Consider the following 14,541-nt stretch of genomic DNA (forward strand, 5'->3'; position numbering starts at 1 on the left):
TTGGGAAATGAACGAATGTTGAAAGCAAGGACTATGTAATATAGAGGTCGATGCATGCAGTGTAAAATGATACCGTGGGAACATTTTTGACGGTTGGTTATGAACCTTTTTTTTTGTAAACAAATGTTTTGTAAACAATTGTTGCGTCTAGTAATGGTGTGCGCTCTGGAGTGCACCCACGGCTCCGAACCCACGGCTCCGTAGCCGTTTTTCCCATCACTAGCGTCTACCGTAATCGTATTTTGGTTACTCCGGAATATATACAATTAACAAATCTGCGCAATTTACGATACTTCTTTTTTGTGTTTTAAAAACAATTTCTTGTCTCGTAAAGCATAAACAACAATGTGTAACGGGTGAGCGAAACAGTATGAAAGTAATATAAAATCTGTCGAATGGAAAAAACTGTTTTTTATTTTAGTATACAACATGGCATTGACGTGCGTTGCATCATTTTGCAAAAACTGTCGAGATTTCGTTCAAAAATATGGTTTGGATGTGGTTATCCATAAATTCCCGGCTGACTCTCTGCTGATTCAACGATGGGTTCAGTTTTGTAAACGTGAACCATCCTGGACTCCACCTAAAAATCAAACAATATGTTCTTCACATTTTTTGAGGGAGGACTACCAATTACTTCGCTCTCCTAGTAAGAAAATAGAGGAACGTTTAAGAAGTTGAAACCGTGTGGTATGCTAACTTGTTAAATTGAGAAATATTGAGATAAGATGTTTTTGCCTTATTTCATGATTACTTTTTTTACAGCTTTTTCATAAATTCAAACTCCGTTCATGATAAATAATAAGCAATTTATACATTCTGCAATGCATTCGAGTGTTAAAACTAGGCATAATAACGAAAGTGATATATCACAGAATCCTACAACCTGTACTTCCTCATCCCAATCCATTGAAAATACGGATTATACAAATGTCACACTTTATACATACCATTTCTGTACTGAAAAAGATGCCAACATTGTACAAATCACCACAGAGCTTCAAACGTATACAAACGTACAATTATTGGAAGTTAATACGTTTTTGTCCAAATAACTAGAAGCAGCTTTAAAAGAAGAAGCGCAGTGCAAAAGCGAAATTGTTTCTTTAAAATTGAACTTAAATCAGATGGAAAACACTATGTTAACTGCTGAGAAATTCGAAGATAAGATGAAAATTGCTTTGAAATCAACACTAACAACAAATCAAATAGATTTAGTAACCCAAAAAAGCAAGCGAGTTAGGTGGACTAAGCTGGAAATCAGCAAATTTTTCACGCTTCGTTATTTTGAAATCAGATCATATATGTATTTGGCAACTGATTTAAATTATCCGTTTCCATCATTGTCCACGCTTCAGAGATACGCACGCAAGCTAACTTTAAAACAGGGAATTTTGGATGGTATGCTTATATTATTAGAAAATATTACCAAAGACTTACACATTCATGATCGCGAGTGTGTGTTATCATTCGATGAAATGAAAGTTAACAAAATTTTAGAGTATGATCCAGCTTCTGTTGAAGTTGTTGGTCCGCAACTATCTGCAAGTGGTTATGGCAAGAGGTTTATTTAAAAATTGGAAACAACCCATCTTCATTGGGTTTTACCAGCAAATGACCAAAGAAATTTTATTGCTTATCATCAGGCGCCTAAGTGATATTAGCATTAATGTTGTTGCTGTAGTCAGCGACAATTGTCAGTCCAATATTGGATGTTGGAAGGATTTGGGAGCTCATAACTATTCCAATCCTTATTTTAGACATCCAATAACTATATGCAATATATATGTTTTTCCTGACGCTCCTCACTTGTTGAAATTGGTTAGAAATTGGTTGCTGGATACAGGATTCGTGTACAAAACAAAAATTATAAAGTCTGATCTGTTATTTGATTTGATGGGTTATTTGATTTATGTTCGTTAATGTGGCAAATTCACGCTCTCCCACCGCTAAGCTTCATTACCAAAGATCGTACAATGGCAATGAAAACCAGATTCGAGCACTAAAAGAAATGTTTGAAATGACAGAGAATATGACTGCATTAGGGAAAAAAAATATGCAGGTTTTTCAAAAATCCATCCTCATGCATATTACATCGCTTCAGCTGTTGTACGATGATATGAAACAGAAGCATAACATCAAATTTATTTCTACATACAAGGTAATTATTATTAAAAGTTAATATGTTATTTATATTGTACATTATTAAACTAAATATTATTTATTTTTTTATTAATTTTCATTACAGCTCAATCAAGACGTTTTAGAAAAAAATTTTTCTCAATTACGCCAAATTGGTGGTGTGTATGACCATCCGTCCCCATTAAGTTGTACATACCGAATTAGAATGATGATTCTTGGTAAGTCACCTACAATTTTAAATAACCATTCTAGTCAAAGGAGCGAAGAGGAGGACGAAGAAAAAGAAGAATTTTTATGAGCTACAGTATTCTCTGGTGTGGATTTTGTACAAATTCTCCCAGACTTAAAACATATGGAAAATGTTAATGTTATTTGCCAAGGCATCGATGGTAGCAGCAATGCATCTGATCTAGTCAGTACCGTTAGTAGTGAACAAATTGTTCATACGGAGCAAGAAAGTGATGGGTGCCAGTATGTAATGGGTTACATAGTAAATAAATTTAGCTCTAAGTATCCCTCATTAAAGTTAGGAGCTCAAACATTTAAAATCACCACTGACCACAGCTACTGCCAACCCCCGACCTTTGTTAGGCATCTGTCGTTAGGAGGTTTGTTTGAGCCATCTTACGAGTTCTTGGCTCAAGGGAATAACATGGAAAAGAAATGAACACAGAAAAGAAAAATGAACACAGGTGGAAACCTTCGCAAAACTAGAGGAATTGTGGCTAAAATCGCCAAAAACATACAAAAACAAGTGCCAGATTTACCCTTAGAAATAATTCGTTCTTTTTCAAAACAACGAGTGATTATGAGGATACGATATTTGAATTTAAAACGAGTCTCTGAAAATATGATGAAGCCAAAGAGAAAACATCCAGATCCACATGCAAAACAAGCAAAAAAATGAGAAAAATCACGAATTGATTGGCTTTTTTCTACATATCATTTATCGGTAGTTTATTAACTTATGTATAGCTTTATTTATTTATTTATTTTTTAAATTCAATATTTATATATGTATTTGTATTATTTATTTATTTATCTATTTATTGATTGATTTTATCGGGTTTATATCACTGGTAGTTTGGTCGAAGTTTCCGGCGTAATAGAGGATTTTGATCACCCCCTAGAGGAAGTGGTGAAAATGGGCCAGGGTGTGTTTTCTTCCTGTTTCTCCATTCTCCATGTTTGTAACATGCCTAACAGTAAAAGTTCTTGAAGCGAAAAAGCTGAACAAGCTGGACGCTTCAGAACCAAGTGAAAAAAAGATTTATTCCGACCTCCTCAGTCCGACGGTACTTCCACAGGCCCTCGTAGTAGAAGGCCTCCGGATACCCATCGATCGGCCATACGTGCCTAAGGTAGCTGCTTGCTCTAAGTGCAGCCGCATCGGTCATGCCGAATCGTTTTGTACCCACAAAACGTGCTGCGGAAAGTGCAAAGGGACGCATGCTACCGAGGAGTGCAAAGCATCGTCTCAGAAATGTTCGCATTGCTCAGACGATTGGCATGAGGTAGCGCAGTGTCCCGTGTACCGCAAGCTACAAAGGGAGCAGATCAAAACGGCAGCCGAATGGGCACGCGGCTCTTATAGCGATGCTCTCAAAGGAGCAAACGTTTCGAATCCCTTTGCGGCGTTGTCTGAAGGTAATGCAAATGCTGCATCTAACCCGGCCGCTCTAAAGCGGGCGGCGATGAGACTATAACCAATTCATTTGCGGTATAATATTTATTGGACTATTTCACACGTATATTCTTTTGTGTTCACTTTGCTTATCGCGTTCGCGAGGTCCGTTCTGGTGAGCGGGTGATCATCGACTGTGTGTCGTATCCTGACACGGGCACGTGTGTACGAACGTTGCTCAGCGCTGCCAAATTTCCCCGGAAACGAGCATTGTCTGCAGCGCTTCTGGTGAAAACTTGTTGGGCACTATTGTATGGTGTGTCGACTATTGCAGCTAATATTCTGAAGAAATGTTGTGTTGTTGTTGTTGCCTGGTGCCTGTTGTGTTGTGTTTCGCCACAAGACCATTAACGAACCGGAGAGTACTTTACAAAAAAGTACAACGGAATGTTCTAAAAGCTAAAAATAAACCTTTGGCACCAAAGCGTCACGGGAAAAAAGAAACCCCCTCCCCCGTCACCCCAACACGTGACACTGCTTCTTCTGCTCCTCCTCCACAAAATCCCAGGAAACAGCCCAAGAGTAAGCGATCCCCTCTGACCGAAACTCCTGTGGAAAGCCTGGCTTTCTCCGCAGAGCCTACCCGGCTAACAATTCGGACAGTTTTTTGACAGATCGAGTAAGGACATCGAGTAGAAGCTTTTCGTCCGAATTATCCGATGTCGAATTCAAAATTTCGAAAAAAAATTCGAAATGCCCTATGTGTGTGTATGTGTGTGTGCTATTTATGTCAAATTTATTTTATATTTTTAAATTCAAAATAAATAAATATTGTAAATAAATTTTTTATTCACTAATTCGCGATACATTATTTTAAATTTAAGTTTTAATAATTACCAATTGTTCGCGCGCTAATGATTAGATCGATCGGCTGTGCTGTGTGGAACGTGGGGTCCGCCAAGATTATTCCACTAGGAATATTCCACGCAGAGATGTCGACACTACGCGACGGCAGATTGGACAACATTTTGTCCATGACAAGAAAATCTACACGCGCCGCGTACTCACTGCTCCTGGAACGTATTTCTGCTGATACGCTCTCTTTCACTGCGATGGCTGCAGCTCCAGCACCCTCCAGTGAAATGCTTACTGTCGACCTTCGCAAGTTAAGCATGCGTGCCAATCGACTTGTCATTATGTTCGGCTGGGAGGCGCTATCTAAAAGGGCATGAACATGGTGCGGCTGTCCAAAAGCGTCCAACACGCTAACTAATGCCGTTTGCAAAAACACCATGTCGTGCGCAGTTGCACCTGCAGCAGCCACTAAACTCTGCTGCGTCCTGGACACTTCTGGTGTCGCTGATCCACTGGCATACGCTCCTGCTGCAGGCTGGGGCGGCGTGGTTCTCGACGGAATCGCAGAAGTGTTAGAACGCTCACTAGGGGGGTCAGCGTGCAACAAGGAATGATGGCGCTGACCGCATTGCCGGCATCTGCCTCTAGCCGTACACTCTCGAGCAAAATGGTTTTGCTTCAGACAATTATTGCAAAGCCGAGACGCTTGCACCAATCTCTTCCGGTTCACGATGGGCATCTCATGAAACCGGGGACACATGGCCACTCCATGGTCCTGCTTGCATATCACACATCCATTCGTTCTGGTGGTCGCTGAGAAAGTAGCCATTCTTGCGCAAGCGGCACGCCGCGATGGCTGTCGCTGGGATGATATGGCTGCGGCCTGCTCTTGCGTCACCATTAGCGATTCTAACATGCGCATTCTCCTGCGCAGAAATTCCACTAAGGAATCGTAATCTGGATTGTCAGCTGTGGTCGCAAAATTCTCCCATTCGCGCAAGGTTTCCATCGGCAATTTTGTGGTAAGTAGATGCTCCAGTAGTCCGCCCCAATGCTGGATTGGCTCTCCGAGCTGCCCCAGCGTTTTCTTATGACGCTCGAATTCATCCACCATCATGTGAAGCGTTATGGCTGTCTCTTCCATTATAGCAGGGGTGGCGAACAATACCGCAAAATGCCGACGCTTCAACAGGTATTCATTTGAATACCGTTGCACCACTGAATCCCACGCTAAATCATAATTGTCGGCGCTGAGCGATATGGATTCTATGATTTGCGCGGCTTCACCTTTTAGCGCGGCCCTTAGATAATGAAATTTCTGTATTTTGGGTACCTCCGTGTTGTCGTGTATCAGGCCTTCATAGGTGTTCCGGAACGGCAGCCACTGCATAAAATCACCACTAAACTCCGGTAGGGATATCGTCGGGAGTCTCAAACCCGTTAATGCTTTAGCGGCTCTGGTTGCCGGTTCGATGACACTACTAACGGCGGGCACTTTATTTTCTAATTCCGATTGCACTCTAAAACAAATGTTCTCGTATTCAGCTCGCGTTTCCTGGTTGCAGACCACTGCACTTTCTTCGGTTGCACTTTCTTCAAGCTGCAACTGCACTTCGTCGAGATCGGACCACAACGTTTTAAACCGTTCTAATCTCAACGCCACTTGAGCGACATCGCGCTCTTCCACAAAATCCTTCACGAACTTCTCATAGCGTCCTAGCGACACCATCAAGGCGCGACGCTTCAACGCCCACTTTACTTGCTCGGACATCGCGAAGAAAAAATGTTCCTAAACTCGTTAAAAAATTCACGTTACACACTGGGAATTTCTCGTCTTATCTATCCTGGTCACGGCACCATATGTTCGCGCGCTACTCGCGGAACGCTTTATTGCGAGAAATTTAGTTTGAGTTTTGGACGTGAATTTTTAGCTCCTACGTTGTGTTTGGCTTGTAATGAACTGACGCTATTACAGCAGCGCGATGGCGCTGGTCCTAAACTGTCTTTTCGCCTCGCGCTAAACCATTTTCGCTTCTGTCAAACTTCGTTGTTGTCCTGTCATTCAGTGTTGGCAAACAACACTTTTGTTCTGCGCGAACACCAATATTGAATCGATTACGCTGAACCATTGTGCGTTTCATTTTTAAGCTGTGTTATTGTAACAGACATTTGCATTCGTAAGTTCTACCGTTTTAAAAGCGCCATCACGATTTTGTAACGTGCATTTCAGCCGCTCTTGAATTTATTGTGTTTTACCATTATATACCTGCAAATATAAAAAAAAGGTTAGTATAGTGTGTTTAGTAATACATTTAATATGCAGTAAAACTAATGCTCTGTATTTTATGCAGCTAAATCATATCTTCGCCGGCAAAACAAGCGCGTCTTGAGATGCAAGACCCGCAATGCGAAACAATACGCTTAGCTGGATATGCTATTAGCATACCTTCTTGCTTTTCTGCGCGGCCAACGGTGTCTAGTGCTGTGCCGCGATTTGTTGCAGCTGCTGGTGTTCCGATGCCGGTGATAACACGTCCGCCAGGAACAGTGGTGCGATTGGCTGGACAGCAGGCGTTAGCTGGACCAGCATCATGAGTTGCCGCAACAACCGTAGGTGCACCTGCACCCAGCATAGTACCAGTGAGGGTTACTGGCCGGTCGGTTGGTACAGTTGCTTCTGGTGCTGCGGTGACGGTTCCGGTTGTGCCCCGCAAAGCTGGTACCGCTGTTCAGTTTTCCGGACGGAATGCGACGGTTGTTGCAGCATCGAATGTTTCTGGCGCTGTTGTTCCGGTTGCATCTGCGCCCCGCAAACCTGGGACCGTTGTTCGGTTTACCGGACAGGTTGCGGCGGTTGTTGCTGTTAGAAGTAAGCAACGTTTTGTAATTCTGGGTTTGACACCTTTGGTGTCAAACTAGTATATAAGCAGGATACATTTCTGAACTCGGTCAGTTGAAAATAAACGAATAACCAATTAACAGTTGCACCACCACCAGCTGTCCCTGCCGCTGCCGTTGCGGTTCCATCTGCGCTCCGCAAAGCTGGGACCGTTGCTCGGTTTACCGGACAGGTTGCGGCGGTTGTTGAGGCTGGAGCACCTGCTTCTTCCATGCCGGTCTCATCGAAGCCAACTAACGTCAACCATTCCTCTGGCCATACTTGTTGCAACGCTTGCTGGAGGACAATGTTGAAAATAGAGGCACGCAGTACCCAATTATTAGTCATATTAAAAGATCTCTCTGCAACGATGCATCCAGTTAGTACAATTTCCGACGACATCGAACCTTCCGCTTTCGATGTTCTGTCGAAATTGGAAGCACTGGATGGATTTGAAAACATGATAGCAAACGAATCAGAACATGAAAAGATAAAAGCTATGGTACGTGCGGAAATCCAAAGTCATGGTGCGAGAAACCGACTAAACGAATCTTTGGCAATAATTTTTGACAAAGGTCTGCTCGCTATATGTAGTTGGGAAGGCTCTGGAGGGAAGAAAATAGCGTTTAAGAAATATGGTAACACAATGCGGCTCTTGAAATCTCTTGCCACAAATCATATGGGAGTGGAAGTGGACATGGCGTATGTGGAAAATTATGTAAAATTAAAACTAGCACATGCGCCACAAAGAATGAAACAATTACAAAGCAAGAGGAACAGTGTTTGTCGCACCAAACGAAGACATTAAGTTGAATTTTGTTGTTGTCCGCGTCCCATGTATGTTAATTAGTTTAAAAAGTATATTGCAATATTAGCAGACTAACTATATACAAGTGATACAATGATAACAATAGCTGTGATATAGATAGTTGAACCTATGTACAAAGGCGTGTGAAGCCGTAACTTGTACAAGTACTATTATGAAATAACAGCTTTTATAGCATTAATACTTTAAAGGAAGATGCGTTAATAACAATAAAAACTGTATATATAACTGTGGAAATGCGATAATGTCATAAACTGTCATTTATTAGAATACAAAGGCTTTACGTGATTGCATCACAATCTGATATATTTATAATTAAAAGTTATAAAAGTAATTTACTTAAAAAAATATACCGCAATACACATAATACTTAATGTATTTATAAATTGAAAATAAAAAAATATCACAATATTAGTTTATAAGTTAACAAATAATACATATCTCTTCATATCGTTATTTTACTAATTGGCTATTCAGTTATTGTATTAGAAGAGATATAAATACACCCGGTGTGTGTACACGCGCATCCGGTTAATAACAGCAATCCGGCAAACGTCAGCAGATAAGCAGCAAACAACAAACCACCTAGCCAGCCAGAACCACAGTTAGGCTTATGAGACAAGATTTAGCGTGTCGCAGTAATAATTAGGTATAATAATTATAATTATATCTTTAGCACAAGTAGAAACTTAAGTTAAGTTTAATTAAATAAGTTAAAGTTTAATTTAAATGAGAACAAAGTCCTCTTAGTTGTGTATTGCTAGAAGAAACAAAGAGAAAAAATAGTAATATTTAGATAATTTGTTTTAAAAATGTCTCCTTTAATTGGGGGTTGAGCAGAACCGATCGTACTCCCGGTACCACAGTTCTCCTTTAGTTATTGGTATTATAAGTATGGGGAACGGATCTGTAAGGACCGGTACAGATAGACAGATCAGAGAATCTAAAATGCAACATATGTGAATTAAAATTTCATTTAAATATTATTCCATATTTTTAATCTTGTACTCACCTACATTCGTTGCTGCTATTGGGCCCGAATTAGGTTCTCTCACATAACAAATTTAGTAACGCTTATGGAAGATAACCTATAACTGTTTTATGTTTTTTTTATATTTCAAGCATTATTCAGACCGGCATTGAGATATTTGAGAAAACAAAAAGCTATAACAAATGCAATTGAAATTGAAATCAATGCACCTCACTTAATCACATAGCTACGTAAGTTGCTTTTCAGTTTCAGCTAAGCTATAACGATCTTAAAGTTGAATATTCAACTTTGTCGGTAAAATGTTCCGAGAACGGATTCACTGTACTGCGCATGCATATTTGTTCCCTTATGAACCTCTGCCTACGAATTCATGTCTACACCGCATGGATTGATCTCATAAACGGATGATCAATCATATACCAGTTGATCATAATAAACACTTGATCGGATTTTACAACAGCATCAATTGTATGAGATAGAAGTTAAAGTCGTACCTCCTGTTACGAACGCGAACGTAAATTAAAACGGATACGCGAAAAAATTATATCGTTCCTTCCGGTAGATCACAGCACGATGCATGTTAGGCTAATATCACGTATGCAACGATAAGGTTGAATAAGTTTGATTGTTTAGCATTGTAACTTATCGTGATAAGTTAATAAAATCATGCGACCCTCGAATGCCCTTGAAACGAAACTTGAGAAAACCGACTCAAGTAGTTCGGAAAAAGATTACACGTGAAAGTGGATGCTGCGCGTAATGATAAAATGTAATCATTGGAAGCGATAAACCTAAAATAAAGTTGGGACAAGCCAAGATGTAGCGAAAAAACAGACCGCTGGCGATGCATTTAGGAGGAAATAAGAAAAGCGATCATTCCGAACAATTCCGGGCGTTTTCGCCAGCAGGAAACATTGTCAGTGAAACACCACCGTTAGGAACTAGGCCTGGAAATCTTGGAACAAGCCTAACGTCCGATTTATGTTGATCTGGAGTTTCCAGACACACTGACAATGAAAACAACGATCCACCGGTAGGAACTAATTGTGGTCAATCCAGGGAAAACCCTACTGATGAAAAAAACTACTGACCATCAGTTGAACTGAACTGTGCGTAGAAATTTGCGCGAGAGTTTCCGCAGTTAACCGACCTTCGCGCGGTCAAATCCACGGCGGCGGAACTTCCGGATTTGTTCGAGCAGCAACACCTTCGTTACCATCAAGCACACGCAGTACGAGCTGAATCATCACCTTCACGATCGTTTAAATGCTACGTAACATTTAACGATTATAATCGTTGCAATGCATTTGTTCACGTGTGCTTCCGACAGTACTGTGCATGATTGGGGCTCGTTGGGCATATCAAGATACCTACCAAATGTGCTGAAGACGAATCTTGCATGAGATACTCAAGCGGGGATCGTTCCGGTGCCGGTGATACGCATCAACAGAGGCAACTTTTGCATGAGCACCCTGATTTGTTCTTCCATTTCCCCTTACAGGACTTGCCTTCGCTTTCGGGTCGCTGCGATGATGGATTAGCGATCCCGCAAACTTTGCAATTGATCGCTACTTGGGCCCTTCCTTACCTGAAGGGGATGATCAAGCAGTGGCCGGCTCAATGGCCGTGTCTAAGTATGATGATCCGATTCTACGATCAATTCTCCAATGGCTACCTTCATACAGTAGAAGTTTGCTCGGAAAACTGAATTCCTTTAAAGTACTAGTAGGAGAACATAAATGTGATGTGTTCGCTCTCTGTGAAACTTGGCTATCGGATGACATTACACTAACCTTCCCGGGATATACCAAAATCCGTGAAGATCGAATTACCAGGGATGGGGGGGGGGGGGGGGGGGGGGGGTATTGATTGGTATAGGAAAGAGTCACACCTTCTCCAGAGTGCCAACCCCTAGGCAAGAAATGATGGAAACTGTCGCAATACAGGCCAAAATAGGCGACCTTCACGTGACAATTGCATCTGTTTATATCCCTCCGATAGCCAACAATGAAAAAGAAAAAAATGGATTGGTTAAGGATGATATCCGCGCCCCCGTTATCCGAGATTTCTGCGACAGATATAAATATTCAATTCTTAACTCAGGAGAGGCAACTAGGATGTCGACGCCAAAAAGTAGGGAAAGTGCACTGGACTTGTCTCTATGTCCATCAGCTATGGCCCTGAATTTTAGCTGGAAGGTGATTCAGGACCCTATTGGCAGTGATCACTTGCCGATAGAAATCTCTTACATCAAGGGAGGATGTTCAGTTGATGGGATCCCCGTTAAATGTGACTTAACGAGGAACATTGACTGGACAAGATACGGTGAAGTAGTAGCCGCTTCGCTTTCTCTTCTCTACTTATTATTCGATTCCTGTAAATGAGTATAAAATTCTTGTTGCAGTTATAAACAAGTTCGCCCTTCAGGCCCAAACAAGTCGCTACCACCAAGCAAGGACATTTAAAAAGCCACTCACTCCTTGGTGGGACAAGGATTGCCAAGCGGCTTTCAATAAGAAGCGGGAGGCGTATAAAGCCTTCCAGGACACGGGTTCGAGGCCTTTATACCTTTAAAAGATATATAGGCCTTATAGTCTGTGGTGATCAGCGCCATCTAACGAGCTAACGCTACGCTCCTGACGGCGTTTCCTAATTCACCACTTTCGGGTGTCACCCTGTGGTAACGTTACATTGTAAGTTAGTATAGGTAGTATAGGAAACTAACGATCGGAACGTTACATTGTATGTTAGTATAGGTAGTATTAGAAACGAACGATCGGATGCGCCGATCGTCGTTCGCTAGGCCACGAGCGATCGGATGCGCCGATCGTCGCTCTCTTATTCCTTCGACCCCGAACGAGTCCAGACGTATTCTGGGATTGCGGAATCCCGAACAAAAAAGATAATAAAAGTATCGCGTAAGCCCTACAAGTCCTTTAAAATATAAAGGACAAGAGAGAGCGTGTAAAAACCTGTTGAAGGCGAAGAAAATGGGTTATTGGCGCAAATACGTCAATAATCTAGATCCTTTCACTTCCTTAAATTCGCTTTGGAAAATGGCTAGAAGAATGCGAAACAGCAACAACATTAAAGAGAGCGAAAGTTTTTCGGGTGAATGGCTTATTGAATTCGCACACAAGCTATGTCCCGACTTCGTCCCAGCGCAGAATTTCATTCAAGATGCGCCTGGCAGTGACCCAATGATGGACTCACCATTCACCATGGTGGAGCTATCCTTGACTCTCCTATTTTGTAAAAATTTTTCTCTTCCAGGTTTGGATCAGGTTGGTAGTAAATTACTTCAAAACCTTCCAGACGTGGGGAAGAAACGATTGTTGAGCATCTTCAACAGTATGTTGGAACTCAACATCGTCCCACAAGAATGGAGAGAAGTGAAAGTCACTATTTTCACTATTTTGAAGCCTGGTAAACCGCCATCAAGGCACGACTCATATCATCCAGTATCTTTACTGTCGTGTCCGAAGTGGGTAAAGAGACTAGGTGGGCTTATCCCTAACGATTTGACATCTGCGCTGTAGAAAAATGAATTAAAATTTGACGTTTGTGGGTTCGATTTTTTGTCAATATATGTGTGTGAACCATATCGAGTGTGCTTTGCGAGTGGTGGTGTTCAATGGTGTTTTTGTTATCCGCCAAATAAGTTTTTCCTTGCGTGCACGATTCATGGTACGATTTTTAATCGAAAACAATATTATTCAAATTGTTTCGAAAAGTGTACAGTACAATTACGGTGAGTCAAATGAAAAACTGTGTGGTGCATGAAATATCAGTAAATCTGTGTTGTTTACATTTTCCAGATCTTATGTGTTCTTTTTCCCAAATCTACGGCCACGAAATTAGAACCAGAAATTGAATACAGAATTTTCAAGTTATTATAAACCGATTATTATACAACTACGGTGAGTGACATATTGAAATCAAACGAAAGCAATTATCCTTCCGGATACTTTAACATGCCTGTACCATAATTAACCCTTGGTCACAAATATGCTGCTAAATATCTAACTTAAACTAACAATGAAAAACTTAGCTTATTGTTTTGTATATTATGTTGTGTTTTATGCGACCCCATGGTTATGTGATAAACGGCGTCGGTTCCACGACGATAGGAATGGGTATCAAATCTCTTCCAGATCGTCCCCCGCAGTAAGGACTGACTATCCGGTTACGTGGTAAAAATAAGTCTAAAAAATAAAACTTTTAGCCAAGAGATAGAATGTTTTGTAAAGTTTAAAGCATTAGGAAAACCTTAAAGTAGTAATACTATGTGTTCTTACTTCGTGTTAGGTGATTGTTGTATTTATAGGCTTGTATTTATTGCTAATTTTGCTCATATTACACACCACTTACAAATCAATCAATCACTGCACTTTGAAAGATAACATTTGTATATGCATTTATTTTAGGAACCAACATGACTGGGAGATCTTGTGCAGCTAAATTTTGCAAAAACAATCGTGCGAATGCCAAGAAACGTGGCATATATGTTACGTTTCACAAATTTCCCAGCAGCAGCCAAACTCAAAAGGAGTGGATTCAATTTTGCCAGAGAGTGGAAAACTGGGGACCCAAAAATTTCCACACCCTATGTTCTATGCATTTTAAAAATGAAGACTTTCAACTACAAATATCACCAATAATTTGCATCAACAATAGATTACGGCAGCTTAATCCAACAGGTATGAAAAAAGTCCGCTACATTGAATTATTATAATGTTTAATTTCTTTTAGCAATTCCAACAATTGAAACAAATAGCGCTACAAGTTAAGCTGACAAACAGCAGCAAGTGAATGATACTATTTCACAAAGAATGGAGCAGTTGTACGAAGAAGACGTACCATATACTGAACCTATGGATCAGCATATTGAATATGCTTAAATTGAAATTGAATTGAAATTAATAATTTAAAACATGTAAATAATAGTTTAAGAAATAGGTTAGGACAATTAAATAGTGAGAACATTACATTTAGGACGGAAATAGCTAGACTTAAAAAACAGTTAGATAAGAAAAACGACAGCAACGTTGATTTTAATGAATTAGTATCTCAAATGAAATTATATCTGAAAGGAAGCTTTTCCGAAAATCAAATATATTTAATTTTAAAACAAAAGCAACGTGTGAATTGGACAAAACCAGAGCTAAGTTCACCATTGACTTTGCGGTATTTCAGCAAGAAAGCTTATAACTATTTGGGAACAG

The 14,541-nt window shown here is 40.5% G+C and overlaps 1 protein-coding gene across 1 annotated transcript; it reads right to left on the reverse strand.

Moving 5' to 3' along the window:
- Positions 1-583: 583 nt before the first annotated feature.
- Positions 584-6,392, reverse strand: LOC125763526 (uncharacterized). The gene is made up of 2 exons (XM_049426803.1): positions 5,457-6,392; positions 584-646 (listed from the first exon to the last, which is right to left on the reverse strand). Exons 1-2 carry the CDS (start codon positions 6,390-6,392, stop codon positions 584-586), a joined length of 999 nt encoding a protein of 332 aa, XP_049282760.1.
- Between the last annotated feature and the right edge of the window lie 8,149 nt (positions 6,393-14,541).

The sequence above is a fragment of the Anopheles funestus genome, chromosome X, assembly GCF_943734845.2.
Source record: "Anopheles funestus chromosome X, idAnoFuneDA-416_04, whole genome shotgun sequence".
Taxonomy (NCBI): domain Eukaryota; kingdom Metazoa; phylum Arthropoda; class Insecta; order Diptera; family Culicidae; genus Anopheles; species Anopheles funestus.

Bases quoted from the DNA above. Each gene is read 5' to 3' on its own strand.
- LOC125763526 (XM_049426803.1), bottom strand. From the start codon at position 6,392: ATGTCCGAGCAAGTAAAGTGGGCGTTGAAGCGTCGCGCCTTGATGGTG. The intron at 647-5,456 runs GCAAGAATGGCT...TTTTCTTACTAG, and splicing joins CATCGCGGCGTGCCGCTTGC to GAGAGCGAAGTAATTGGTAG.